This window comes from Rhipicephalus microplus, chromosome 3 (genome assembly GCF_043290135.1).
Source record: "Rhipicephalus microplus isolate Deutch F79 chromosome 3, USDA_Rmic, whole genome shotgun sequence".
NCBI classification, from domain to species: domain Eukaryota; kingdom Metazoa; phylum Arthropoda; class Arachnida; order Ixodida; family Ixodidae; genus Rhipicephalus; species Rhipicephalus microplus.
In genome coordinates this window covers 111,791,987-111,819,107 of record NC_134702.1, presented here as the reverse complement: position 1 = coordinate 111,819,107, position 27,121 = coordinate 111,791,987, and the positions used below count along the sequence as shown (strand labels likewise).

Genomic DNA, 27,121 nt, shown 5'->3' with positions numbered 1-27,121 from the left:
ACGTCTCCTACAAGCAGCAACATGTCTTTCACCGGCAGTTTATGCGAGATTCACAAGCAAACTAAGGCCGGGTGCCTCCGATGCACTATCTCGTGACGCAACTTAAACATATGCAGTGGCAATGCCCCAAGTTGCGTGTGGACGTCGGGTCTCCTATCACAGAAAAGGATCGGAATGCTCTCCTCACAAGTCCCCACGAGGACGACCAACGTCAGGCCGTGCAGAGGGCTCATGGCATGACCATCGAGTTTAACCTCCCGGTCCCCTCAACGGCGCCCCCGGTATACGGCACCCCTTAGGGCGTCATCGCCTCCTGAATACCAAATAAAGTTACTTAGTCAGTCTGGCGCGTTCCTTCGCGTCTCTTGATGCAACGTTCCTTTTATTTTTGTTGCCACCGAAGGAGGGCTAAGTTTTAATGTGAGAGCGTGAGACTTTCTTACACCTTATAGTTGTGGCAGTGCGGAACCAAAGTGGTGAAACAGAGTAAAGTTGCCCGTGCGCCGAACCAGGCCTACCATTCCGCCTGGCGTGCCCCACAACCTATTTGCCATTACTGTGGAGTTCGGGGCCACATTCCCTGAATTCACGACGCCGCCAGCAAGACGGACGATGAAAAGACTGATGATAGTTATTTCCAGATGAGGAAGATGAAATCCAATAAATGGTTACACCATTTGTGCAAGTGAAACCGTATTACTTCAAGACCATGATGTTACCTATAACTTTTAAGGCCGGAATGTTATAAAACATGACGCCTCAATTGCCCTTCAAATAGACAAGGTTACTCAAGTACGCATTTCTTCAGATAATTCAGAAGATCTCGTTATTCCTTCCTTTCAGTGCAGCTCCAGCAGAGTCATTACCCTTTCAGTAATAGTATAGAAGTAGAAACTGGTGCTGCCAGTTTACGAAGTGATCCCGATTCTTAAAGAAGTGGATAACAGCACGTTGTTTTATATTCAGCATTTCTTCTTCGTTCACCGTCCGCTGCAGTTTGTTTTTAGATTTACGTTTTTGGAGCGAAGCTCTTCAAGGTATGGGCTGAGCGTTCCGTCGTAATCATATGTAGCCACCTCTCGTTAGTTCTTTACCAGGCCGTTCAGGGTGGTGCTCGTACATCTAATGAAATGCACATATACGCTGAAAACTAAAAATGGTACGATATTAGAGGTCGTTGCTTTTAGTATGATAAAAAATATAAATCACAGCATATTCATGGAGTGAATGATGATGAGTGGGGCGAAGCATCCATCCATCCGCCCGTCTGTGCTTTCGTCCATCTGTACGTCAATCCGTTCATCCGTTCATCCATCCATTCGTGCAACCGTTCATGCGCCAATCGGTCTGTCCATATATCCGCGCGTCTGTCCGTTCTTTCTCTTGTGCGTCCACCCTAGCGTTTACCTGCGCCTCTGTCTTTGCGTTAGTCTATGCATCCATCCATCTTTCCTTTCGTCCATGCGTTCCTCACTGCGTACGTCCATGTGTCCGCCCGTGTGTCCGTTCGTCCACCCGTGCCTCCATTCATTCATTCTTGCGTCCAATTATTCACCCGTCCATTCGTGCATTCAACCGTGCGTCCGTCAGTCCATTCCTCTGTCAATCTTCCCGTGAGTCCATCTGTGCGTTCGTCTGTCCGTCCGACGATTCATCCCTGCATTCGTCCATGCACCCATCTGTACATCCGTCCCTTCGTCCATTCATGCATCTGTTCATGCGTCCGTAGGTCCATCAGCCCATCCTTCCGTGCGTCCGTCCCTGCGTTCATCTAAGCGTTCGTCCTTTGGTCCATGCCTGCATTCGTCCATATGTCAATCCGTCCGTACGCTGGTCAAACAGACAAACCGACAGACGAACAGACGACAGATGGACGTGACCAGAGGATGAATCACGGTTTGCCAATAAAAAGTATCGTACGCGCGAGGTGGCGATGGCTCACGCTCAAAGATGGAACCCTGATTTACGAGCGTGCGATAAAATAGAATAGACTTCACAAGAAGGCGCTGGCCAACGCGTATTCATCGGCGGCGCCATACGCGAGGGGGCGTTGTGAAATAAAGTAAAAGCCATTCTGGGGCGCGCGCACCTTCAGGAGGTCAGCAAATGGACAAAGCTGCACAGCAGCGTGCGCGCAAGGGGGCGGCGGCTCACGCTCGAAGGTGGAACTTCGATGTGCGAGCGCGCAAGTCAGATGCGTGCCCTGAAGCTGCGCGGCTGTGCTAACAAGATCCTGGCGTTCAAGAACAGGAGACCAAAGCGGTGAGGTAGCGGCGTGTGGGCCCTGCTTCACTCCACTCTCCATCAAAGACCCCGTAATTGTGTTGTCGTTTTTTTTACTTATTCCTGCTCATTTTTCAATTCTGCGATATATGCGACGACATGGTCGATACTGCTCTTATTCCCTAACATTGCTCGTGTTGCGAAGCGGCAAGTAAAATACTGAAGAACGCTGGGACGCTGCCTTGTGCAGTTCTTCATTAGAGAGACAACTATAGGAAGAATTGTAAGCCCAACCGTGGGCCCAATCATGGGCCCGCGAAGCGGCTAAAAGACAAGGTCTTTCGTTCCCAAGGTGGGAACGGCCCGCTTCGGGCTAAGAAACTAGCACGACCTATTGGACCTTAATAAAGTTCTTTGATCTATCCATTTACCCATCTGTCTTTACTAGTTCATGATCTTTCTGTTTTTTCTGCTGTTTTCTCTTTGTTACTCTCTTTAGGGCTTGCATCGTCTTTATACTTTTTTTCTACCTATCTTTTTGCTTTCTTTGATCATTTCCCCTTCCCTACTGTTTTTCATATCTACGATTGCTTTTGTCTACATGTCTCTTGCTTTTCCTGTTTGTGCTATGATTGACACTCTCCAGTTTTTCCATACATTCTCCTGAGTCTCATATTTCTCTTCAACATCACTTCATTATTTCTTTTTCTTGCAATTACAATTTGATGGACAATCGCGGCTGGATTCTGCCACCAGCGTCGACGTCGCTCCCTGTATATATATATATATATATATATATATATATATATATATATATATATATATATATATATATATATATCTTTAAATTGAGGTGTTTTAATTCGCGAAAGTTTCAGAGGCAGCTTGGCGAAATGTGCTTTATCAGGTAGGTCTGGCTAATGGCGAGCGGCGTGCACGAGCTACTACTACAGCCCCCGATCATCATTGTCTTCTTCATTACCATCAGAGCATCCGTTATTCAGATTCATTACAATTACTCCCCCGCGAAATAAGGAGCCATCCTGGCGACCTATGGACAAGTAAACACGGGAGGGTCGTAGCAGGGCTTAAGTATCGAGACGTGGAAAATTTCCTGGCCACGATGACGTTGGTCAAAAGATGGTTCCAGTGGCTCAATGAGGTAATTCAGTAGTGACGTTTTTTGTAGCACACGATATGGGCCGTGATACTTGGGGTCCAACTTGGTAGAAAGCCCAGGTGTGGCAGAAGGGACATGCAGCCAGACGAGTGAACCTGGATTGTAGGAAGTAGTGTTATTTGATGCGTCATGGTGGTGCTTTTGGCGTCCATGGTCTTGGGTTGTGAATAATCTTGCCAGTTGGCGGCATTCTTCAGCGTATGTAGCGGCTTGAGACAAAGTAGTGGACTCTGAGGAGTCATGTTTGTACAAAAGAATGGTGTCCATAGTGCAAGAAGGTTCGCGTCCGTAAAGAAGGAAAAAAGAAGAGAACCCAGTGGTTTTTGAATGGCGGTATTATAGGCGAACGTGGTAAACGGGAGCACTCGGTCCCAATTGGAGTGGTCTGACGAGATATACATAGACAGCATGTCACCAAGGGTGCGGTTGAAGCGCTCTGTCATTCCATTGGTCTGGGGATGGTAGGCGCTTGTAGTGCGGTGAATGACGTGGCACTCACGCAGCAATGCTCTGATGACGTCTGACAAGAATACGTGACCACGATTGCTCAGTAACTCCCGAGGTGCTCCATGACGTATTACGATGTTGTGAAGAACGAATGTTGCAACGTCTTTCTGTAGACGAGGGAAGGGAAGAAGTTTCGGCATACCGCGTGAGATGGTCGACGGCAACTATGATCCAGCGGTTACCGTCAGCAGTGTTGTGAAGGGGACCATAGATATCTATGCCGAAGCGGTCGAATGGTCGGGATGGGCATGGTACGGGTAACAAGGTACCACTGGCATGATAAGGGGGAGTTTTTCCTCTCTGGCACTTCGAGCAGGCCCGAACGCATTGTCGTATAAAACGGTACATGCCACAACAGTAATATCGAAGACGTATGCGAGAATAAGTCTTCAGGAAACCTGCGTGGCCACATTGGGGGTCGTCATGAAACGTGGAATGAATTTCGGATCGCAGATGACGTGGAATCACGAGTAGCCACTGACGTCCACCGGGTGCGTAGTTGCGTCGGTACAGCACGTCGTCGCGTGTGGCTAAGTGCTCGACTTGCCGACGCAACGTACGAGAAGGGGGGGAAGCCGTCCGCCCAGCGAGGATGTCTAGAATCGAAGCAACCCAAGCGTCCTTGCGTTGCTCAGATGGCAGTGGCATCACAGGTTAGACTTTTGCAGCAGTTCGGGTCAGGAATTAGGGGTGAACGGGATAGGGCATCTGCGTCGGAATGTTTCTGGCCGGAGCGATAGACCGCGCGAATATTATATTCTTGGACATGCCCATCGGGCGAGGCGACCGCTTAGATCCTTCAGTGACGACAACCAGCAGAGGGCGTGGTGGTCAGTCACGACGTCAAAAGGGCGCCCGCACACGTAAGGTCGAAATTTTTCTATCGCCCAAATGTTGGCGAGGCATTCCTTTTCAGTGACGGAATAGTTGATTTTGGCTTATCTAAGAGTTTGGCTTGCGTAGGCAACCACGTACTCTTGAAACCGTGTTTCTGCTGTGCAAAAATAGCGCCTAGCCCGACACCACAAGCGTTGGTGTGGATCTCTGTGGGTGCTCAAGGGTCGTAGTGTCACAGATTAGGCGGCGACGTGAAGAGGCGGCGCAGTTCATTGAAAGAATCGTCACAGGTGGCAGACCAGGCTGAAAGGTCTCTAGAGCCGGCGAGGAGCTTGGTCAAAGGAGCGATGATCGTCGCGAAATCGCGGACGAAGCGCCGGAAGTAAGAGGAAGTAAGAGCAAAGGCCTATGAAGCTTCGGAGCTCTTTCATGCTGGTCGGTTTGGGAAAGGCTGAAACAGCTGTAAGTTTGGCAGGGTCAGGAAGAATGCCGTCTTTTGAAACCACGTGGCCAAGGATCGTAAGCGTTCGAGCGGCGAAATAGCATTTCTTCAGATGCAGTTCCAGCCCCGCTGCAGAAATACACGCGAGGACTTTCTCGAGGTGGGTTAAATGGGTGGCGAAATCAGTTGAAAAGACGACAATGTCATCTAAATAACAAAGGCAAACGTTCCATTTGAGGCCTCGAAGAATAGAGTCCATCATTCGCTCGAAAGTAGCTGGCACGTTGCAGAGGCCGCAGGGCATGACTGTGAATTCGTAAAGCCCGTCTGGCGTGATGAAAGCTGTTTTTTCGCCATCGGCCTCTGCCATGGGTACCTGCCAGTATCCAGAGCGCCGATCTAAAGAAGAGAAAAATTCGGCTCCCTGTAGGCAGTCCAAGGCATCGTCAATGCGTGGCAGCGGATAGACATCCTTGCGCGTGATTCAGTTGAGACGTCGGTAGTCCACGAAAACCTGATGGATCCGTTCTTCTTCTTCCCCAACACAGCTGGAGAGGCCCAGGGACTGCTTGACGGTTTGATTATGCCACGTGTCAGCATGTCGTCAACCTGTTCATTGATGGCACGGCGTTCGGTAGTTGACACACGATATGGACGCTGCCGTAATGGCATCTCTTGACCGGTATCTATACGGTGAACAACAGATGACGCTCGACCTAAGGAAGGCTGATTGTGGTCAAATGAGCGTCGAAAACACTGTAGGAGCTTCATAAGCTGTTCCTGCTGCCTAGGCGTGAAGTTGCAATCAATGGACTTGCGGAATACATCCATAGGTTCATTAGCGTCAGTTGCGGGTGTAATGGCACAAGACGGTAAAAATGGCTTGTCTGGATAGATCGGGTCTTCGAAAATACAATTTACGTTCTCGAGGCTTCCAAGACATTCGCCACGTAGCCGGATGTACGGACAAACAGAAACGTTGCACGCATAAAGTACCGCCGAACCATTGGAAAAGTTGATGAGGGCAAACGGGAGGACAATGGTTCGGTGTTGCACACTAGCTATAGTTGGTGGGAACAGGAGCGTCGAGTTAGTGGCAGCAGGGGAAAACACAGCCACTAGGACGGCAGACAACGGCGTGATGCGGACGTCAGCTGCGGCAAACGCTTTCGAGGGACTGTGGTGGCCGATATCAAGGCACGGATTCATCAACGTAAGTTCAGCACGAGCGCAGTCGACGAGGGCCTGATGGGTAGAAAAGAAATCCCATCCTAGTATGACGTAGTAAGATGAACGTGGGAGAACAACAAAGTTGACGGCGTACCAAACATCTTGAATAAGAACGCGTGCTGTGCACTGAGCTGTCGTTGCAGTGAAATGAGAGGTGGCTGTACGCAGAGCAAGATTCGTAAGCGGCGTTGTAACTTTTCTCAAATCGCGACACAGTTTTTCACTGATTACAGAAACGACGGCACCCGTGTCGACAAGTGCACGTACAGCAACACCTTCTACTAGCACATCAATTTCGTTGGTCGGACACAGAGGAGGTCTTAAAAAGTTCGACGACGACGCAGTTATTGCCTCCGGAACTGTGGCTGTCAGTTTCCCTCTCGAGCGGGGCTCGCGCGCCGAAGCATCGGGGAGACAGATCGGTGACGGGGTGGTAATGACCGGCGAAAATTGAGAGGGCGTCATGGGGACAATGAGTCAGTGATAGGAGAAGATGGTCGCTGGGGATTCTGGGCAGCCTGGTAATTTGCAGAATTCCCGTGGGCTCGAGGCTGGAAGTTGCTACGGCAACAGTACCGTGCTATATGTCCCACGAAAGCACATGCGAAACAGATGGCTCGATTATCAATGGTGCGCCATGGGTTAACAACAGAAGGGGCAGGGGGCGAAACGGGATGGGGTGCCGTGTATGTAGGCAGCGTCGTAGCGTAGGAGGACCCGGTGCCCCGGTATGTGCCAGAGACTGGTGGGGCTGGGGGTCTAGCATCGACGGCAGCGTAGGTCAGCGGCGTATGGACAGATGGCGATGAATGCAGTGCCTGCGTGACCTGTGTCTCAATGACCTGGCGTAGACGTGGCTCTAACGAGGTCACTGGCGCGGATGCTTCGGCCACAAGAGAAAGCTGACGCGCAACTTCTTCACGAATGAATTGCTTGATGTGGGGCAGTAAGACGGTGTGATCAGCAGCGACGTCGTGCACGAGGGTGGAAACTTCAACCGTATCTTCAGCGGCCCTGCACGTCGAGAAACGCTGCTTACGCAACTCGTCGTACTCCTGACAGAGCTGGACAACATCAGTGATGGTCTGTTGAATCCTAGCGACTAGCATCTGGAAGGTATCGTCGCCAACTTCTTTGATGATGTGCTTGACTTTGTCGCGTTCGGTTAGAGATTCCTCGACGCACTTGCAAAGAGACAAGACATCTTCAATGTAACTCGTGAAGGTCTCGTCCCTGCGCTGGACTCGGCTACGGAGACGCTGTTCCGCGCAAACCCAGCGCATGGGGGGGACGACCAAAGACCGTGGCGATGGTGGTTTTGAAGAGGGACCAGTTGGTGATTTCGCCTTCGTGGTTCTTGAACCAGAGACTGGCCACATCAGCGAGGTAAAAGCGCACGTTTGTGAGCTGGTCACAGGCGTTCCACTTGTTGGAAGCGCTTACGATTTCGTACTCGACGAGCCAGTCCTCGACGTCCTGTTCGTCGTTCGTTGTTGCCGCAAAAAATTGGTGGGTCGCGTTGCCGAGGCAGGCCAGTTCAGTAGACTGTCGTTTGTAAGGCAGCTTAAGAAGGGCCAGGAGCAGTCATGGTGAACAATTAGGGTAGCATCCGATTGCGAAGTTCTAGGTTGATGGGAGCCCCGGCTCCTCCACCACTTAAAATAGAGGTGTTGTACGTCGAGAAAGGTTCAGACGCAGCTTGGCAAAATGTGCTTTATCAGGTAGGTCTGGCTAATGGCGAGCGGTGTGCACGAGCTACTACTACAGCCACCAATCATCAACGTCTTCTTCATTAACAGCAGAGCGTCCGTTATTCAGATTCATTACAATATTTATAATATATATATGAATATATATCTAAATATATATATATATATATATATATATACATATATATATATATATATATATATATATATGTATATATATATATATATATATATATATATATATATATATATATATATATATATTTATATGTATATATTGTCAAGGGCTAAGCACGTTTCCATCATAACTTCATATATATATATATATATATATATATATAAATGTCACGGGCTAAGTATATACCTGAGGATGACGACGATGAAGTGCTGAGGGGAACGTGCTTGGACTGCCGCAGCGTTGTACGCATTTGCTGACCAGTATATTGATCGTGTATACTTTATTCCCTGTAACATCACTGGCGGAAGGTGCGGGGTACAACTCGCTATACAGCCCCAGGAGCTAGATCTTCGCAAAGGACGGCGCTTTGTAGCTACCATGATGACTGACAAGGCTGCTAAATGTCAACAAGATCCGTCTGCCCCGCAACCGATCGTTGAGGTGCAACCTCGTGACGCAGGCCCATTCAACGGCACAAGCGGCAAAGACGTCGATGACTGGCTGGTTCTATATGAGCGCGTCAGCAGCAGCAACAATTGGGATCCAACGCTTATGTTGGCGAACATCATCTTTTACTTGCATGGCACGGCAAAACTTTGGTACGAGACACATCAAGAAGAGTTGACCAGCTGGGACGTCTGTAAGCAGAAATCACGCTATCTATTTGGGAAACCTTTTGGACGTCAAGTGGTCGCAAAGAAAGAGCCTGCGACTCGTGCCCAGACATCCACAGAGCCGTACATCGCGTACATCCAGGACGTGTTGGCTTTGTGCCGCAAGGTCGACAAGGACATGCTCGATGAGGACAAAGTCGGACACATTCTGAAAGGAATTGCCGAGGACGCCTTCAATTTTCTGCTGTGCAAGGACTGCTCTACGGTGGAGTCGGTCATCAAATAATGTCGTCGCTTCGAACAGGCGAAAAGTAGGCGCATAGTTCACCGATTTGACCGCCTTCTTGACACGGCGGCTACGTCCTCTTGCGAAGATTTGCCCACACCACATACCACCAGCGCCGGAAAACGTGACAAGAATAGTCAGTCGGGAACTTGAGGCTATGGCACCCGCTATGTGTAGCGTCAGCGCGCCAGGACACAACCTCGATGCTGTTTCAATGATACAGACCGTGGTTCGCCAAGAGATCGCGAATATGGGCATTTCGCCACCACATCAAAATGCCCCTAATACTTCCATCTCAGCTCCAGTCGTTGCGGCCGCCACACCCAACTGCACGTTCGTGCCACGACGAAACCCAGCTGAATGGCGCAATCATGATGATAGGCTCATATGTTTCACGCGCCATTGTATAGGACACATCGCTCGCCATTGCCACGGCCGTTGGACCTCATCACCTCGACCAAGCTTCTATGATTGGGGACCTCGCTCGTAACGTGCACCTTATGCCCCGTCCTACCGTGCTGAGACGGATGCAGAGCATAATCCAGAACGCCGGACCAGCCGCTCGCCATCGCTGGTGCGTCGGCAGTCCCGCTCGACCCAAACCCGCCCTTCTCGGTCTCCCTACGACCGTCGCTCGGAAAACTAGCCGGTGCAGCCCCCAGAGGTGACGCTGCATACACGACTCGGACTGCAAATCCTCTGATTACTCCCGCCCAGCGGTGCAACCTTCTTATAACTCTCGTTGATGATTTACCTGTAACTGCTCTTATTGATACCGGTGCACAAATATCTGTGATGAGCTCAGGCCTCCGCTTCCGCCTCCAAAACGTTCTGACGCCTGCGATTGCACCTACCGTTCGCACAGCTGGTGGGAGTACTCCTGCTGTGCTTGTACTGTGCACTGCGCGATCAACGATATCTGAGAATCAAATTTCAGTTCTGTTTGCTGCACTGGAAAATTGCCCTCATGACCTCATCCTTGAACTTGACTTTCTGACTTTACACACTGCGCTCATTGAGTGTTCCAAAGGTCTTCTTCGGCTCGAACCATCATCCTTCTCAGAGACCGTTTTTACAAGCCCACCTCGTCTACGCTCTGTCGATTCCCTCAGACTTCCGCCGCAAGCCGCAGTTCAAGTCCAATTCTCGCCATATCCTCCAGTAACCGATGGTGATTATGTTGCTGCCCCAATTTCTGACGTGGCATGACACGTATAGTTGCACTCCCCAACATGGTGGTTACCGTTAAGGACAACCGAACTTCATTTCCGCCCTCAATTTGGGCTTCTCAGCGCATGGTATTCCTCGCGGCATGTCACTTGCGCATCTGACACCAATGATAAACCACACAGTTTCCGCCATAACCACCGATTCGCCACCTGATTTTTCATCAACGTCGCTCTCGTCACGTTCCTGTTCCAATATTTTTAAGCCAATGCTATCTGACAAGCTCACCTCTGAACAAGTCTCTGCTCTCTGCCTTGTGCTTGCTTCTTAGTAGGACATCTTTGACTTCGGCGACCGTAATTTGGGCCAGACATCCATGGTAACCCAATGCATCGACACCAGTGACGCTCGACCCATTCGCTGACGGCCCTACTGTGTGTCAGCCCCTGAGCGGGCTATCATACAGCGAGAAGTCAATAAAATGCTTCATAAGGGCATAATCAAACCATCATCTAGTCCCTGGTCCTCACCCTTTGTACTTGTTAAAAAGAAGGACAATGGCTGTGGATTCTGTTTTGATTACCGCTTTCTCAATCATATTACCAAGAAAGATGTCTCTCCCCTACTGCGTATAGATGATGCACTCGATTGCTTACACGGTGCCAAATAGTTATCTTCAATAGACCTACGCTCAGACTGCTGGCAGATTGCTGTGGACGACAAAGACAGAGGAAGATGGCCTTCATTACTCCTGGTGGACTTTATCAGTTCAAGATGATGCCTTTTGGATTATGCAATGCCCCCGCGACGTTTGAGCACATGATGGACTCTCTACTTCAAAGCATGAAGTGGACCATCTGCCGCTGCTATCTTGACGACGTTATTGTTTTTTCGACTACTTTCGACGACCATCTCACCCGTCTGTCGACAGTGCTTGATGTTTTCCGACGTGCCAACTTGAAACTTGACTCGTCTAAATGTCGCTTTAGACAACACAAAATCTGCGTACTCGGCCGTATTGTTGACACTTCGGGCGTTCAACCAAACCCTGCGAAAGTCCGAAAAGTTCGCCACTCTTCCACACCCCGCTCAGCCAAGGACGTCCGAAGTTTTCTGGGACTGGGCTCCCATTTCCGTCGTTTTGTTGAGAAGTAGACCGTCCTCTAACCTGCCTCCTCAAAACTAATGTCGCATTCACCTGGGGCCAACAGCAAGCAAACGCCTTCTCGTCGCTCGTTGACATTTTCATCAATCCACCAGTCCTAGCACACGCACACTTCGACCCATCTGCCGCCACGAAGCTTCGCACTGACGTCAGTGGCCACGGCATAGGCGCAGTGCTGGCGCAGCAACAACAAGGAATGCACCACGTCGTCGCGTACGCAAGCTGACTGTTGTCGCTCGGAACAAAATTATTCGATCACAGAACGCGAGTGCTTAGCTCTCGTCTGAGCCAATGCGAAATTCTGACCGTATCTGTATGGCCGACCTTTCTCATTTATTACGGTACACCATGCTCTTTGCTGGGTCTCCTCACTCAATGATCCTATGGGACGCCTTGGTCGCTGGGCGCTGCGCTTACAAGAGTACACTTTTTCTGTATCCTATGAATCCGGACAACTTCACAAGGATGCCGACTGCTTGTCCCGTTACCCAGTCGATCCCCCTGGCATGATGGAAGATGGACAAGAGGCCCTCGTTCTTTCTATTACAGACTTCACCGACATAGCTGCTGAACAACACCGCGACCCCTCTTTGCGTGCTATTATCAATGGTCTGCACTCTCCCCACCCTGACCACTCCTTACAACTGTTCGTTCTCCACAATGTCATCGTGCACCGCTACAACGCCCACCCAGATGGTGCTGAGCTTTTACTCGTTGTTCCTGCGCATCTTCGCTCAGAAAATTTGGCCCAGCTCCATGATGCCCCCACCGCTGGACACCTAGGGGTGTCACGTACGTATGACCGCGTTCGCCACCGATTGTTTTTGGTCTGGCCTCTACCATTCTGTGCGACAGTACGTTGCGGCATGCGACCTCTGCCAGCGCCGCAAGACACCGGCTCTGGAACCTGCTGGTACCCTCCAGCCCATTGAAGTACCAGATGAGCCATTTTTCCGAGTCGTCCTCAATCTTCCAGGACCTTTTCCTGTGTCGGCCACCGGTAATAAGTGGGTTGCTATTGCTACCGACTACAAAACGCGGTATGGCGTTACACGCGCCCTCCCCACCAGCTGCGCTACTGATGTATTCTATGTTTTCTTCATGACATCATTCTGTGTCATCGTGCTCCTCGTCAGTTGATCACTGATCACGGCCACTGTTTTCTATCTAAAGTAGTCGACGAGCTCATGCGATCCTGCTCTACCCACTACAAGTTCACTACAGCGTACCACGCACAAACCAACGGCCTCACGGAACGCCTCAACCGTACCCTGAAGAATATGTTAGCAATGTACGTATCCAAGCATCACAAAGCTTGGGACATCCACTTACCTTTCGTTACTTTCGCATACAACAGTTCACGTCATGATACAGCTGGATTTTAATCTTTTTACCTACTGTTTGGTTATGACCTGCCTTTGCCCATGGACACCATGCTCCAATTTGACGCCTCTCATCGACTGCATATGCTCGTGATTCCCTGGCCCGAGCTGACATCGCCTGCCAAGTCGCCCGGGATCGTTTATGTGACTCGCAGCTTAACCAAAAGAGTTCTTGCGATTGCCGGCACAGCGACGTACAGTACTCCCCGGGGTCGCTCGTCTTGCTGTGATTACTATCACGTCGTGTTGGTCTCTGCGAAGAACTGATGTCCCGTTGCGTTGGCCCCTACCGCGTCATACGCAAGGTCACCAATGTGACCTATGAGATAGCTCCACTCCATACGACGTCAGTACCAGCTTCAATCCCGAACAATATTGTGCACTTCTCACGGCTTAAACCATACTATTCACGCCCCGAGAATTGACCGCACCAGGATTATGCTTCTGCCGCCGGCAGAAGCACGGGCTAAGTAGATGCCTGAGGATAAAGACGACGAATTGCTGAGGGGAACGTGCTCGGACTGCAGCAGCGTTGTAGGCATTTGCTCGCCAGTATAATCATCGTGTATACGTTATTCCCCAGAACACTATATATATAAATATGAAAGTAGATGCGCTTTCACATAACAACTGTTTATTGTGCCGACGTTTCGACGGGTAACCCGTCTTTTTGAAGGCATAATACTATTTACACATGTTCCATGTCTTCTTGTGTAAATGTAAATAGTATTATGTAAATAGTATTATGTAATGTGTAAATGGTATTATGTAAGTGTAAATATTAATATGTGTAAATAGTATTATGCCTTGAAAAAGACAGGGTTCCCGTCAAAACGTCCGCACAATAAACACTTGTTATGTGAAAGCGCATCTACTTTCATATTTATAACCTTGCGGCAACCGAAGTTATTCTTCTGTATATATATATATATATATATATATATATATATATATATATATATATATAAGGGAAAGAAGTGTATACCTAAGGGCTCGTTTTTCCGTGTTTTTAACACAATAATAATGAGATATAACAGACAGTAATGCCAAGGAATGTACAGGGGAAGTTATTAACATTAATGGAATGTAAATAAGAAGAAAGAAAAGTGGATGAAAAAATTACCAACTGTAAGCAGGAATCGAACCTACGACCTTCGAATTACGCGTTCGATGCTCTATATATATATATATATATGACGTTAAAAAATTCTGGTATATAAATATATATATTCCAGACTTTTTGAACGTCATTCACGCTGGACCCGACGTATTGTAGGCAAGAAAGAGACGACGAAACTTTCGTGGGAGCGTCTTTACTAAACGTTTTCAGCTGGTGGACCAGCCTTCGACACATTACTCTGACGAAGGCTGGTCCACCAGCTGAAAACGTTCAGTAAAGACGCTTACACGAAAGTTTCGTCGTCTCTTTCTTGCCCATATATATATATATATATATATATATATATATATATATATATATATATATATATATATATATATATATATATGTATATATATGTATATATATATATATATATATATATATATATATTTATATATATCTATATTTATATATATATGCGTATGCGAGCAATAAAACTACTCGGCTATCTCGACACACCAACTAGACACGCTATGGAAGGCTATGCTATACAACTTAGCTTTGTACAGCATATTATAGCAAAGAGGTGCTAAATATAAGTGAGGCTAAGGAGAAGTGGTGTGAGGGTGAAGAGCAGAGCAAACGTGAGCATAAAATAATAAAAAAGAGAAAAATAGAAAAGCAGGAAAATCCCGAAAAACAAAACAAAGAGATTTTAAAAAATACAGAGAAAGAAGTATGACTTCGCCTTTTCTTTCTCCAAATTTACATTACAATTTGGCCTAACAACTTTCCTGTACTATCCTTGGCATTATATTCTGGTAGAACACACACACACCACACGCGCGCACACACACACTTATATATATATATATATATATATATATATATATATATATATGAAAACGCAATAAAGAAAAAAAGAATTCTATGAAGAAAAGGCTCCGACGCGCGGAACCGCACTTTGAACCTCTGCCACGTGACTGGGAGGCGTTAACCACTCAGCCACGGAAGAGCTCATCCTTCAAGCTTGAACGGCAAGCTATTTATATCTACCACTTACCGCTGGTGACGGGCATCTGGGGGGAATGGGGGAACTATCGTGCTTTCAGCATCACCAGCAAGATGGCGAAGAAAAGCGCGGTGGTGCACGCTCTGATCTCCCGCACGTACTTTGCCTCACGGAGAAAAGCGGTTGTTCGTAAAGCCTCTGCGCGCTCACTTGTCTGCCCTTATCTTCAGGTGGGGAAGGCCGTACGTGTTGGCTGGTCTTAACCTTCACCGGAACGATTATGGTTTATTTACCAAGCACACAATGGTCACTGCAATTGTTGCACAGTCTACGTTTGCAAACAGAGCGTGCTTTTCAGACACAGTTAAGTAACAACTGAGATGCCTACTCGCGTTCATCTGTATCTGTGAATACCTTTCTTGCGTCATTTGTGCGTGAGAAGAACGCGGCACGTTTTGATCTGCTTGCCATTCTGCGGGTGACTTTCCAATTTGTTGCCATCGCGTTTTTAACTTCGCCTTTGCGGCAAAGCTGTGAGTTTTTTTCTGTCACCTACTCCTTCTTTAACTATGTTTGATGCCCGTTGTCGTTTTCTTCACCCCAATTCATTGCCTTTCTCTCATTTTCTCAATTGCTTCCTGATTATTTACAAATTTTATCTCAGTTTTTTTTCAATTTTTTTATTTTTTGAAGGTTTTTACCTGTCTATCTTTATTTTCGATTTATTTTATATTCACGTTTGCTCTGCTCTTCAACCTCGAACTGCTTCTTCTTAGCCTCACTTCTCTTTAGCGCCTGTTTGCTATACTGCGCTGCACAATGCTAGGCTGTATAGCATAGCCTTCTATAGCGTGTCTATTTAGGGTGTCTGGATAGCGGAGTGGCTTGGATGCTCGCCTACACATGAAGCAAATGGTAATTCGAATCCCACTTCACCAAGGAATGTATCAACGGAGTATGGTGTGTTGTTTTAAGACTACCTCTGCTTTTATTTCTATGTAGTCGTTCCCTCAACCATCAGGTTATTGCACACCAAGCCAGAAAAGTTCCTGCTCATGTTCTGGGAACAAAACTGAAGGAGAACATGATAATGACGATAAAAAAACAAAGAGGGCGGGTTGACTCTTGGTAATGACGATCTCTTTTCCCGACAGAAAAATCACTATGAGCATAAACAACACCGCTGGTATAAATACAAGCGCCTGCATATGTTCATATAACACTGTTTGTAAGGCTCTTGAAAAAATACAATTTCACATAAACATTTTTTAATAGGTGAAGCTAACACAGATTCGGGAGGCCAGCGTAAATTTTTTAACGCCGACTTTTCTGTAATGTGTGTTATAGTGAAATCGCCTCATAAATCTAAGTGGAAGATGCTGTTTTGTAGATAAGCACCGAAAATTTGTAGTTTTCACTGATGTGCCAAATAAGACCCTTCAAAGTTGTTAGAAAGTTAACTAGCACATTTAAAACCTGATAATTGACGCAAATTGAGTCTACGCCCGAGGCCATGTCAAGTCTGTGTCATGTGCCAAGCATCCTCAGTTCTTGGAGACCTCGACAGAGAAGAATGGCTCTCAATCACATAGATTTTCCCGTTCATTTTTTTAGCACAAACGCGTTCCACGTCTTCGAACCTGATCATCTCTCGTAGTCCGCAGCCATGTGCGTTGTGCTACAGCAGCACGACCAATATACGTTGAAGAAGCCAATCGTACGTGAGCGCACTACTCCTACCGCTAAAAATGCTGCTACACGGTCATTTTGAATCACGATCAGGCGTGATTGGTATCAAGACTATTGCGATACGCACATTGCGATCTACTTGAGAGATCGCGGTTTCGCTATCGTCTGCACCCTCTTGCCGAGCTTGTTGAACGCACCATCATGAAGGAAATCGAGCGTAGTTCAATAAAAACACTTTAGAACAGCTAGATGTTTATAAAAAAGCAAATTCTAAACTGCTCAGGTTGGAACAATATCTCAAGTATGGCATATTTTAGGATTCGCATCGAGCGCATGTAGTCACGGGAGAAGCAGACGACAAGCAGTCGGCCGTTTTCTTCAGCGCCTAGTTCAACTCTCGCCGCTTCGGAGCTGTTGGAGCACCTGATACCTAACTGATTATGAGTGTCGCAAGCCTTTCGACTACATAGCAATGTACGCGCACTTTGTGGTCCAATGAAGAGACCTTTACAGTAATTGACCACTGGCAGTAGCGACTGGAACAGGCTTGAGGCACCAGAAGTGAAACACTGACACGTACAACGAGATTGACGCTTCGCTGCGACTACAAGGCTGCTAGCGGGGGCATTAGAAATAAAAGTGAAGGTTAAGAATCTCATACAGCAATACAAGCGAGTGAAGTGCAGATAAGTGCTAGGAAAAATTTATCGTGTAATGAATTACTGAAATAACCAATGTAGTGGCGTGCAAAGTTTTTGAAGTTTGAGTGTTTCTTGCACAAATGCATTGCTGATAAAGGGCTCTATAATTACACCGTACGCTGAGTTTTGTCTGTGGCATATGCTTAACGGCACAAAATTCTACCTGGGGCATTTCATTTGACCAAAGCTCAAACCAGATTAGCTTACAGTGGTCATAAAGTTGATCGCGATCAAGAAAACTGATGCACATCACCCTGATCGCAATGAAATGTGCCCTTGTGACACTGGTATAAGTCTCCTTTCTGTTATAGCAGACTTTGTCATAGTAGACTTTTGGTAAAATTGGATAATATTTCATTAACTATCCTAATCACTTAAGCAATGCGAAACGTGAACAGTTTTGGACGTTTTACAACGTGCACTAATAAACGTAGCATGCAAAACAGTCCTGCCACAAACTCTTATTTTTATTTAGGATATTTACGTTATTCTTATTGGCATGATGAACAGGCACACTATGCGAGAACGTGTTGTCGGTTTTAAATTATCGATGACTTCATAAAACGAATTCACCTGGCTACAATATCGGGCAGTGTAAGCGTCCTCAGCACTAAACTAATACCCTAATATGCATACGAGTCATTGAAATACGTACCCTATTATCTGCTGTTTTCATTATATGATATAAGCATGAACTTTGATAATCTGAAAAAAACATTAAAAATCCAGGTAATTTTATGCTCTGAGCATTGAGAGCATCTGTGTATTTAGCGAGAATGATTGTTTCATTTACTCTAAGACATTTACTTTATCTCGTTTTTCCCATTCAAGTTAAAGAATATTCGTTACGTTCGCCCCAAACTTTCTGATTTCGCAATCGTACTATGTAGCAAACAGTGACATATTTATTTAGTAGAGAATGACATTGTTAGGTGTTATTGAGCGTAATTTACGTGTGCCTACATGGTTATTTTTAAAGTTCTGGATGTATATCTGTTTAAACAGACGCTCAAGAAATTCTGGGGCACTCTAGCTGTTCTACGTTCTAGAATACTCACCACAAAGCAAACTGTTGCACTTATGAATACCTTCTATTTAGAGTTTAGATGCTCGCCAAGTAGTTTACTACAGTGTATAAAAGCCTAACCTCTACGCGCGCTTTTCGAGTGACAGCGAATGACTTACTCCATCGTGCCGTCGCCTCCCAAAGGCTACAACCACATGTCGGCGGCAAAGTGTAATTGTTGCTTAATTTGAAACTATTGCATGCATGCTCATAAATTCTGAAGAGAACTTTAAAAGTAAGCCATGGACATGCCAACTTTATTACTTTTTTTTGTGTCATAACGAAGCCACAAAAGCTTTTCGTGACCTTCTTTTTTTTTTGACACGGCAGGGCGACCAGAAGCACATGTTACGATGGCTATGACCAACTTCGCTTGATGATTTCACATTGCAACAAGCTACCATAACGGTCAAAGATTACAACCGAAACATCTGAATAAACAATAAGCTTTACGACAAAATATGGCCGCTATCTCACTCACCGCGTGAAAAAGAAATGTAAAGTGGCGGATACCGTGCATTCTTTTTAAGTGCGCGCGGATAACAAGCATTCAGAGCAAATGCAATCGAAGCAAACATCAGGGGTATAGCCATGCGGCCAAAAATCATCACGATAGCATCCGGGCAACAAGTGATTTTTTCCACTTTTCCAGAAGCATGGGACACGACAAATGACGGTGACGGATGGGCCTCCGCGAAATTAAAACCTGTCGCTCTAAAGTCACGGGCATGGGTTTGGGCATTATTGTGGCCCCTTGGCGAGCATATTCATTCTGTGAAGCTACATTCCATCAAGTCTTGGTAAACCAGATCTTCTCTCTAGGCCATCTCTATTCGAAACTTCGATCAGTGTGGTAGTATTGCAATTCCTCATTGTTTTAAGAGGAAGAATTATTCAATGGTAATCGCTGGACTGGGTGAAAATTGAATGATATTTCAATTTAAATGTGTGGAAACATATTGACGATCTACGATAACCGAGTTCTCGTTTCCTACCTGCAAGGTGTCATATTAAACGGGCATATACTTGGGAAAAAATGAAGGTAATATCAAAAGCAAATTTCTACTATGTACAAATTGCGAGGTATTTAGGAGCTGAAATGAACCGCTGAAAATATAACCTATAAAAAGTATGATTCATGCGCCTTGATATTTGAAAGTCTCAGATCAGGCAAACAAAACGCCAGCTGAACGGTATAGTGCTGCGTGAGTAGTCAGTTTTTCTTTCAAATGCGCTGCCTTTCTTAGTGAACTTCGGCGACATTGAGCGTATCTATCTATCTATCTATCTATCTATCTATCTATCTATCTATCTATCTATCTATCTATCTATCTATCTATCTATCTATCTATCTATCTATCTATCTATCTATCTATCTATCTATCTATCTATCTAGCCACCTACAGCTTTTAGCTCTCTTGGCCGTTTAGATATTAGTATCAATACCAAACTTGATATGGCAGAACAAGACTGCAATAAAAATGGCAGCATATCCACGGAGTGAATGATGGAGAGTGGGGCGAAGCATCCATCCGTAAATTCATTCTAGCTTCCATCCATCCATGCGTCCATTTGGGTGACCATCCGTTCGTTCATCCGCCCGTTCGTCCGTGCGTCTTTTCGTGCGCCCTCACGTCAATCTGTGCGTCCGTCCCTGCGTTCGTTTCTGCATCCGCCCCTAGGTCCACCCATGCGTCTCCATCTGACCGTGCAGCCATCCGTGAGTCCATCCATGCATGTGTCTGTGTGTCTATTCGTTCATCTATTCAACACTGTAAGTACCACCATCTCGCATCTTTTCAATATATACCCAATATAGAAGCACCGCCATCCAGCTGACATTCCAAGGACTAAACAAGAAGTGGCGCATGCACACTTTCTTATGGCTGGCGATTCCTGTCTACTTTCCAGCCTTAAACACCTTGAGTTCCTAGTATATACTAGTTCACTGTATTCATGGCGCTGAGGCACAACGCTCGCTAAACCTTTCTAAAACCAAGGACGCTACGCCCAGCGAGTATAACGTAGCAGCCCTTTGTTGTCAGGTAGTCCTCAATGTACATGCCAGTGGCTGCTAATGGGGAATTAGAGACAGGAGAATTCGGTTTTTACTTTCTTGCGGCTTACACTTCGTATCTACTTTGAACCTTCAACAATCTCGAGTTCATGGTATGTACTAATTCACTGTACTCATGGCACTGCAGCTCAGCACTCGCTAAAACATTCTAAATTCAAGGAGGTTACGCCCAGCAAGTATAACGTAGCAATCCATTCTTGCCAGATATTGCTCACTGTATTGTCAATGGCTGCTAATGGGAAATAAGAGATAGGAGAATTCGGCTTTTAGTTAATGCGCGCGTTGCCATTTTTTTTATTGTTCAACCTGTCAGAGGAGAAACCTCCCACCAGCACCACCTTGCAGGTCAAAACGTAAAACTAGTTACACACTACGACTACGACTACGACTTCGAGGGACAAACTGGTGCCGCTTTGAGGAGCTTCGCCCCTAAAAGATTTTTGACTAGTCATAACATCAAAATTTTGACATGTATGTCATGAACGTCTTGATATACATTTCAAGGTCCTGCAGCTTCTGCGGTGGTTACGTTCCCATGGCATGTTGCAAAACTGGTATGGTATGACATAATTGCATGGCGAACACAACCGACAGACCCTAACATTAAAAAAATGACATACGTGTCATGTAACAACATGACTACATGCCATGCTCATGATGCCCTTGGCAGCTATTTCGCTAGCGTACCATATGCCAAATTTGGTATTACGGTACATCAATCAATGAGGAATGTATGTGACTGGTGCAAACTTGATGATTGCGAAATACGTTTCATGTAACAATATGATTACATGCCACGCTCATGATGCGCTAACGGCCATTTCAATAGCTTCACTGACACCAAATTTGGTATTACGGGACGCGAATGGATGACGAAGGTATGATACTGGTGCAAACTTGATTAACATCAGATGCATGTCGTGTGAGAACATGACTACATGCCACAGTCATCGCACCAATACGTTTCAACGTGACGAAGTGCGCGTGCTCACCGGCGTTCATTTCGTCGCTTCACGCCGGCGTCGCCACGCCAGGCGCCGGTCCTGCCATATACTCGCAGGCACACGTCACGCTGCGTTAATTTCACGCATGCGCGTTTCAGCGTGTTCGGTGTCCCTCCATTACGGAAAGAGGGAGACGCAGTGTTGTCTGGGTGTTGCATTGGCGTGAAATGCAGCATGTCGCATTCCGCGTAGATTGCCATCGGGCCGCGCCGACGGACGCTGGTCACGCCTGGCGTCAGACCATAAAGTGCTCGTGCTTTGCGAACATAGAGTCGCTGTGCTCAGCGTGCGCGCGCGTCCACGCTACATTGGAGTAAACTGGGCCGTTCATGGTGCGCTGGCGGCCGTTTTGCTAGCTCCACATATACTAAATTTGGTATCACATGACGTGAATAGATGACGAAGGTAAACGACACATTATTGATGAAGGTATACGACACACGTGTTGGCCTGCCTATGTAATCGAGCCCTGAATATGCATTGTCGTTCTTTCGCCCATCTGATGTCGGCCTGTTACTACACTGTAACCAAACCTATACCCAGCTAGGAGGAATCTGGGAATGATGTTCCGCTCTGCTCCAGTTGTCAACTTAAAACGAATTGTACCGGAGCAAACACATTTGTTTTCCTCCGCTGATCACCGGACAAGGGGGACCTAAGGAAAACGCGGCCAATCCCCTGATTATGCTCCCGTTTTTGCCTCTACAACCACGCATAGCTTTTGCCTCGGTAGATACTCTCTAGTTGCTCCGGGTCAGTGCTCACTGGCATTTATTGGCCGCTCGAGGGGTGACGTATGCAGCCTCGCCGCCGGAAGGCCGTTCCCCTGAAACCAACATGGCGCAGACCAAACTGGTGCAGTGAGGATTGTGTGAAGCGTTCGGCCGCGTTGAAGAAAAGGAAATTGTTCTGATTACCTTCTGGATATCACGAGCGACAAGCAGCAGCGAAAGTGATCAAGGACAGAAGGGAGTTGTGCGAACGGTAGTCGGGTGATGGTTCCCGGCAGCGAACGACACATTGTGATCTGGCGAGTGTTGTTGCTGGTGCGGCGAAGAAATGGTGAGTGAGCTCTACTTAAAAACCTGTGTTATTCTTGTCAAGTAGTGCTAAAATTTGATAATGTGGGGTTGATAAACCAATCATGTTGATTTCACAAACATGCTAATTTCAGAATGCGTCAGTGAAAAATCAACAAAATTTCGATAATCCATTGTTTGGACAACGAGTTCTTTTTTCCTTAACATAACGTCGTTAAAGCAAAATGAAGAGGTGAGCGAGTTGGTTTGATCAATTGATATGATGGGCTTAACGTACGAAATACACCATATGCCTTGGAGACGCCGTAGTGAAGGGCTCCGGAAATTTCAACCACTTGGGGTTTTTCAACGTGCACCCAACTCCAAACACACGGGCTTACAACATTTTCGCGTCCACCAGAAATGCAGCCGCCGCAGCCGGGATTTGATCCCGTGACCTGCGGGTCAGCCAATTACCTTAGCTACTTGACCACCTCGGTGGGGCGAAAGAGTTGACACTGATTCATTATGGGTAAATGTAGCGCAAAAACGTAAACATCACAAGCGCTTGTGGTTGTGCACTTTCTTTTACTCGTCCTTTTCTGCGCAGCATTAACGCCATAAGCTTCGGTAAATTCAGTCAAGTCACTGTATGTTCGGAGCACTAATTAAATATGCAACAATAGAAATATAGTTTTAGGTTGATGCTATCAAACGATAATAATTGTTATACGTAAACCCAACAGGCTAAAAGGCAATTTTAGTCTTGTCAGTACACAAAAACGGTAACATTTGTCCGCTTCCTATATTAATGAACGCCAGGTCGAGGTCTATCACTAAGAAAAAAATATTTTTATATAATATGTAAGCTGAACTAATAAAACTTGAATAACTATAATCCGTGTTAATTATTTATATATGTAGAGAATTGAGGTAGGGTAATGTAAGTAATACAGACGTTTATTGCACACACGAGCCCTCATATCTTTGAAAAAGTTATTTTGGTTAGATGAATGGTAACGAATATATTAATCTAGAAGTATACTGGACTCTTGGCGGGACGTGGTGCATTCAGAAAGAAAAAAAGAGGGGTGAAACAAATTGAAAATATTAGAAATGAGGAATGCAGAAAAAAAAGAGGAGTTGCTTGGTAAAACGAGTACTGCAGCGCTGAACGTTTCTGTGAAGGGGAGGGGCGCAGCACAGTTAACCTATATTACAGCTCGGCTCAACCTTCTAAGATGAAAGGGACATTGTAGTGAAAGAAAGAGAAAGGAGAAGGCACTCTTTTGAAAAACTAGCCATATTTTCTGTGTTTCGCGACTTTCACGTTCTTCTGCCAGTAGAATTGCAGGAGCTACCGCGAAAAAACCGGCAGCTTTGCAATTTTACCTTCAGTCCGCCGAGCAGTCCCCTGATATAATTTTGTTACGGGAGACTGGCTATCATGCGAAACTGACTGGATATGCCACATTCAATGAATTTACCACTGCTGGTAAGAAACCGGTTTCTGTCATACTGATGCCGGCCAGCAGGGCAGACGGCGTTTTGCGACGTTGACAGAGCTCACAAGCAGCGACATAGAAATACTTTTTTGCAGACTAGTTGGTTCATACTTGAAAAATTGAATTGCTGCACAAACTTGAAGAAAAAAACACAAGGGAGACAGGAAAGAGCTCAGAAAAAGAGCGCGGAAACTGCGCTCTTTCCTGTCTCTCTTGTGTTTTTTTCTTCACGTTTGTGCAGCAATTCAATTTTTCAAGCGACATAGCGTCGAACAGAGCGGGCAGGTCCAGGTCAAAAAAAAAACCGACGTCGTACCCGATCGTGTGTGCGAGAAGCGCCCAAATGGCCCGTCAGGGGTTGTCATGAAGTTGATGCAGGACAGTGAAACGCAGGTGCACTGGGATGACTAAAAGTAAGTCTGTTCCAAAAGAATGAAGGTTACGGCGATATAGAATCCCGTCTTTCACCAAAAACATTCGTAGGGACGGGTCGCGACGCGTTGACTCCATTTTGTCAATGATGGCTCGTAAAGAAGCATCCCGACATTGCTCTGCCAATGTTCAGGAGCAGCGACACGGAAAAAGTGTCCGCGATTGCGTCAGTATCGGTTGCTTCGTCAACAGGGTAGCGGGATAAACAATCTGCATCCTGATGTAATCGCCATGTTTGATACATTACAGAGAACATGTATTTTTGAAGGGCCAGAGGCCAACGAACGAGACGTCCCGCGGGGTCTTTCAGGGAGGCTAGCCAGCAGACCGCATGATGAACCGTGAAAACGTGGAATGAGCGCCCGTACAGGTATGAACGCAACTTGGTGACTGCCCATACCAGGGCGAGGTACTCGCGCTCCGTGGTGGAATAGTTGCGCTTGGCTGGAATAGCAATCGACTTGCGTAGGCTATAACACGGTCGTGTCCCCGCTGTTGCTGCGATAACACAGCTCATATGCCGTGTCCACTGGCGTCCGTGTGAACCTCGGTAGGGGCTAATGGATCAAAGTGAGCCAAGATTGGTGGCGTTATAAGCAGAGTCGCGAATTGGGAAAACGATGACGCTTGGTCATGGCCCCATCCAAACGTGGCGTCTTTCTTCAAGAGGTCTGTGAGGGGGCGCGCAATGGTAGCAAAGTTCTTAGCTACGCGTCTGAAGTATGAGCACAACCCCACAAATCTGCGGACATCCTTTGTGGTCCTCGGAACGGGAAAGTTCATGACTTGCGCGAATTCTCTTTGGGTCTGGACGCACGGCTTGGGCATCGACAAGGTGACCGAGCACGGAAATTTGACGACGAGCGAAGTGGCACTTGGAGGCGTAAAACTGGAGTTTGGCTCGATGAAAATTGTCTAGAATAGCCTACAAACGATCGAGATGTGAGTCGAATGTGGGCGAAAAGACAATAACATTATCAACGTAACACAAGCAGGTGGACCATATCAACCCTTGGAGCAATGAGTCCATTATTCTTTATATCGTGGCTGGGGCAAGGCAGAGACCAAAGGAATCACTTTAAACTGGTAAAGACCATTAGGAGTAATGAATGCGGTCTTCTCGCGGTCCATGTCGTCGACGGCTGTCTGCCAGTAGCCTGACCGAAAGTCAATAGTTAAACAGTAAGTAGCACCGTACAGGCAGTCGCGGGCATCGTCGATGCGAGGGAAAGGATAAACGTCTTTTTTGCAATTTTGTTGCGGTGACAGTAATCGACACAAAAGTGCCATGTTCCATCCTTTTTAACAAGGAGGACTGGAGAAATCCAGGGGCTGCATGACGACTCGATAATGTTTTTCGCCAGCATTTTGTCAACTGTATGTTGTAATATTGCACACTTCGACACAGAGACATGGTAGGGGCGTCGGTGAATGGGAGTTGCATGGCCAGTGTTTATGTGATGTGATGGTGTATATCAAAATGCTACAATAGACCTCAAGAACGTGGAAAAGTTCTGCAGCTTGCTCAGGCGTGACTTCCGATGACACCACTCGCTCGATGTCGGCGCCCCAAAAACGTGATGGAGTGGAACCCCCGACTGAGCTGCAGCAATCGTCAACTCTGAGGGGCTCGACATGGTCATGTGGGAGGGTGGTAATTTTGGCCAGGGAGATACCCTGTGGTAGAACTTGGGTGGTGAGTGAGAAGTTGACCAGTAGGATGAAGGTGCGGTTTCTCGTAATCGTCAGAATCATATGTGGCACAGCAACCTCATGCGTAAACATCACGGTGTGATGAGTGAAGTGGCCATGCGTGATCGTGAAGATATAATTGTGTTTGAAGTGCGCGCCACAGAGACAGTCGAAGAAGACGACGCAGGAAAAATCAGGGTAGGTGGTGGGGCGAAGAAGAAGGAGTGAGGCAGACGTGGCTGGAAGGAATAGGCAAGGTTGAAGAGCCAGGGCATGGGAGCAGTGACCCGTCGGGTTGCGGACTCGAGGTCTCAGCAGGCTCCCACCTGGGGCCATACCAGCCGTCCTTGCAGTTCGGGCCTGGCGTGGGCGAAACGTCGCCAGGACGTTTCCGCCAGGCGAGTCTGGCACCTACGGCAGTGAGTGCCAGCCAGCGTTCGAGATAGGCATGGCAAACGCCATGCGTGCTCCAGGTCAACGACCTCCGCAGTGACCCGCGTTCTTGGCCGCGGCTGTCATTGGACTTACCAGGCTACCCAAGCGTCGGCCGCCCCTTCCCAGCGTTGAGTTTGCCGCCGGTACTTGACCACCGCCTTCCTCTCCAGTGAACTCTTTCCGTTTATATGCCCTTGTGACTCTCACACCAGCATTGCAAGTATGTTATATTTTTTCCCTTACTTCATTTATTATTAGACCTTTCATGTCTTTTGTAAATACATTTTTTGTGTGATTGCATAAACGGCCTCGTAACTGCCCGATGCCGATTGAGTCATCGCAGGTTTCCGTACAGAAACACGAGCGTCTCGTCTAGAGCTTTGTCTTTCTATACAGCTCGTTACACACGGCAGGAATTGGGCCACCATGTAATCACCATGAAATACTGGCGGCGTGGAGTATAAGTC

General features: G+C 46.9%; 1 protein-coding gene across 2 annotated transcripts in view; it reads right to left on the bottom strand.

The window, feature by feature from the left end:
- LOC142803292 (evasin P467-like) overlaps positions 1-27,121 on the bottom strand; it is a 115,604-nt gene that overhangs the window by 42,620 nt on the left and 45,863 nt on the right. Inside the window, exon 4 of one of the 2 annotated variants that reach the window (XM_075888420.1) lies at positions 18,080-18,129. The exons of the other annotated variant lie outside the window; for it this stretch is intronic. Within the exon in view, the coding sequence (XP_075744535.1) occupies positions 18,080-18,129 (50 nt within the window). The remainder of the gene's footprint in view (positions 1-18,079; positions 18,130-27,121) is intronic. 2 annotated transcript variants of the gene reach the window in all.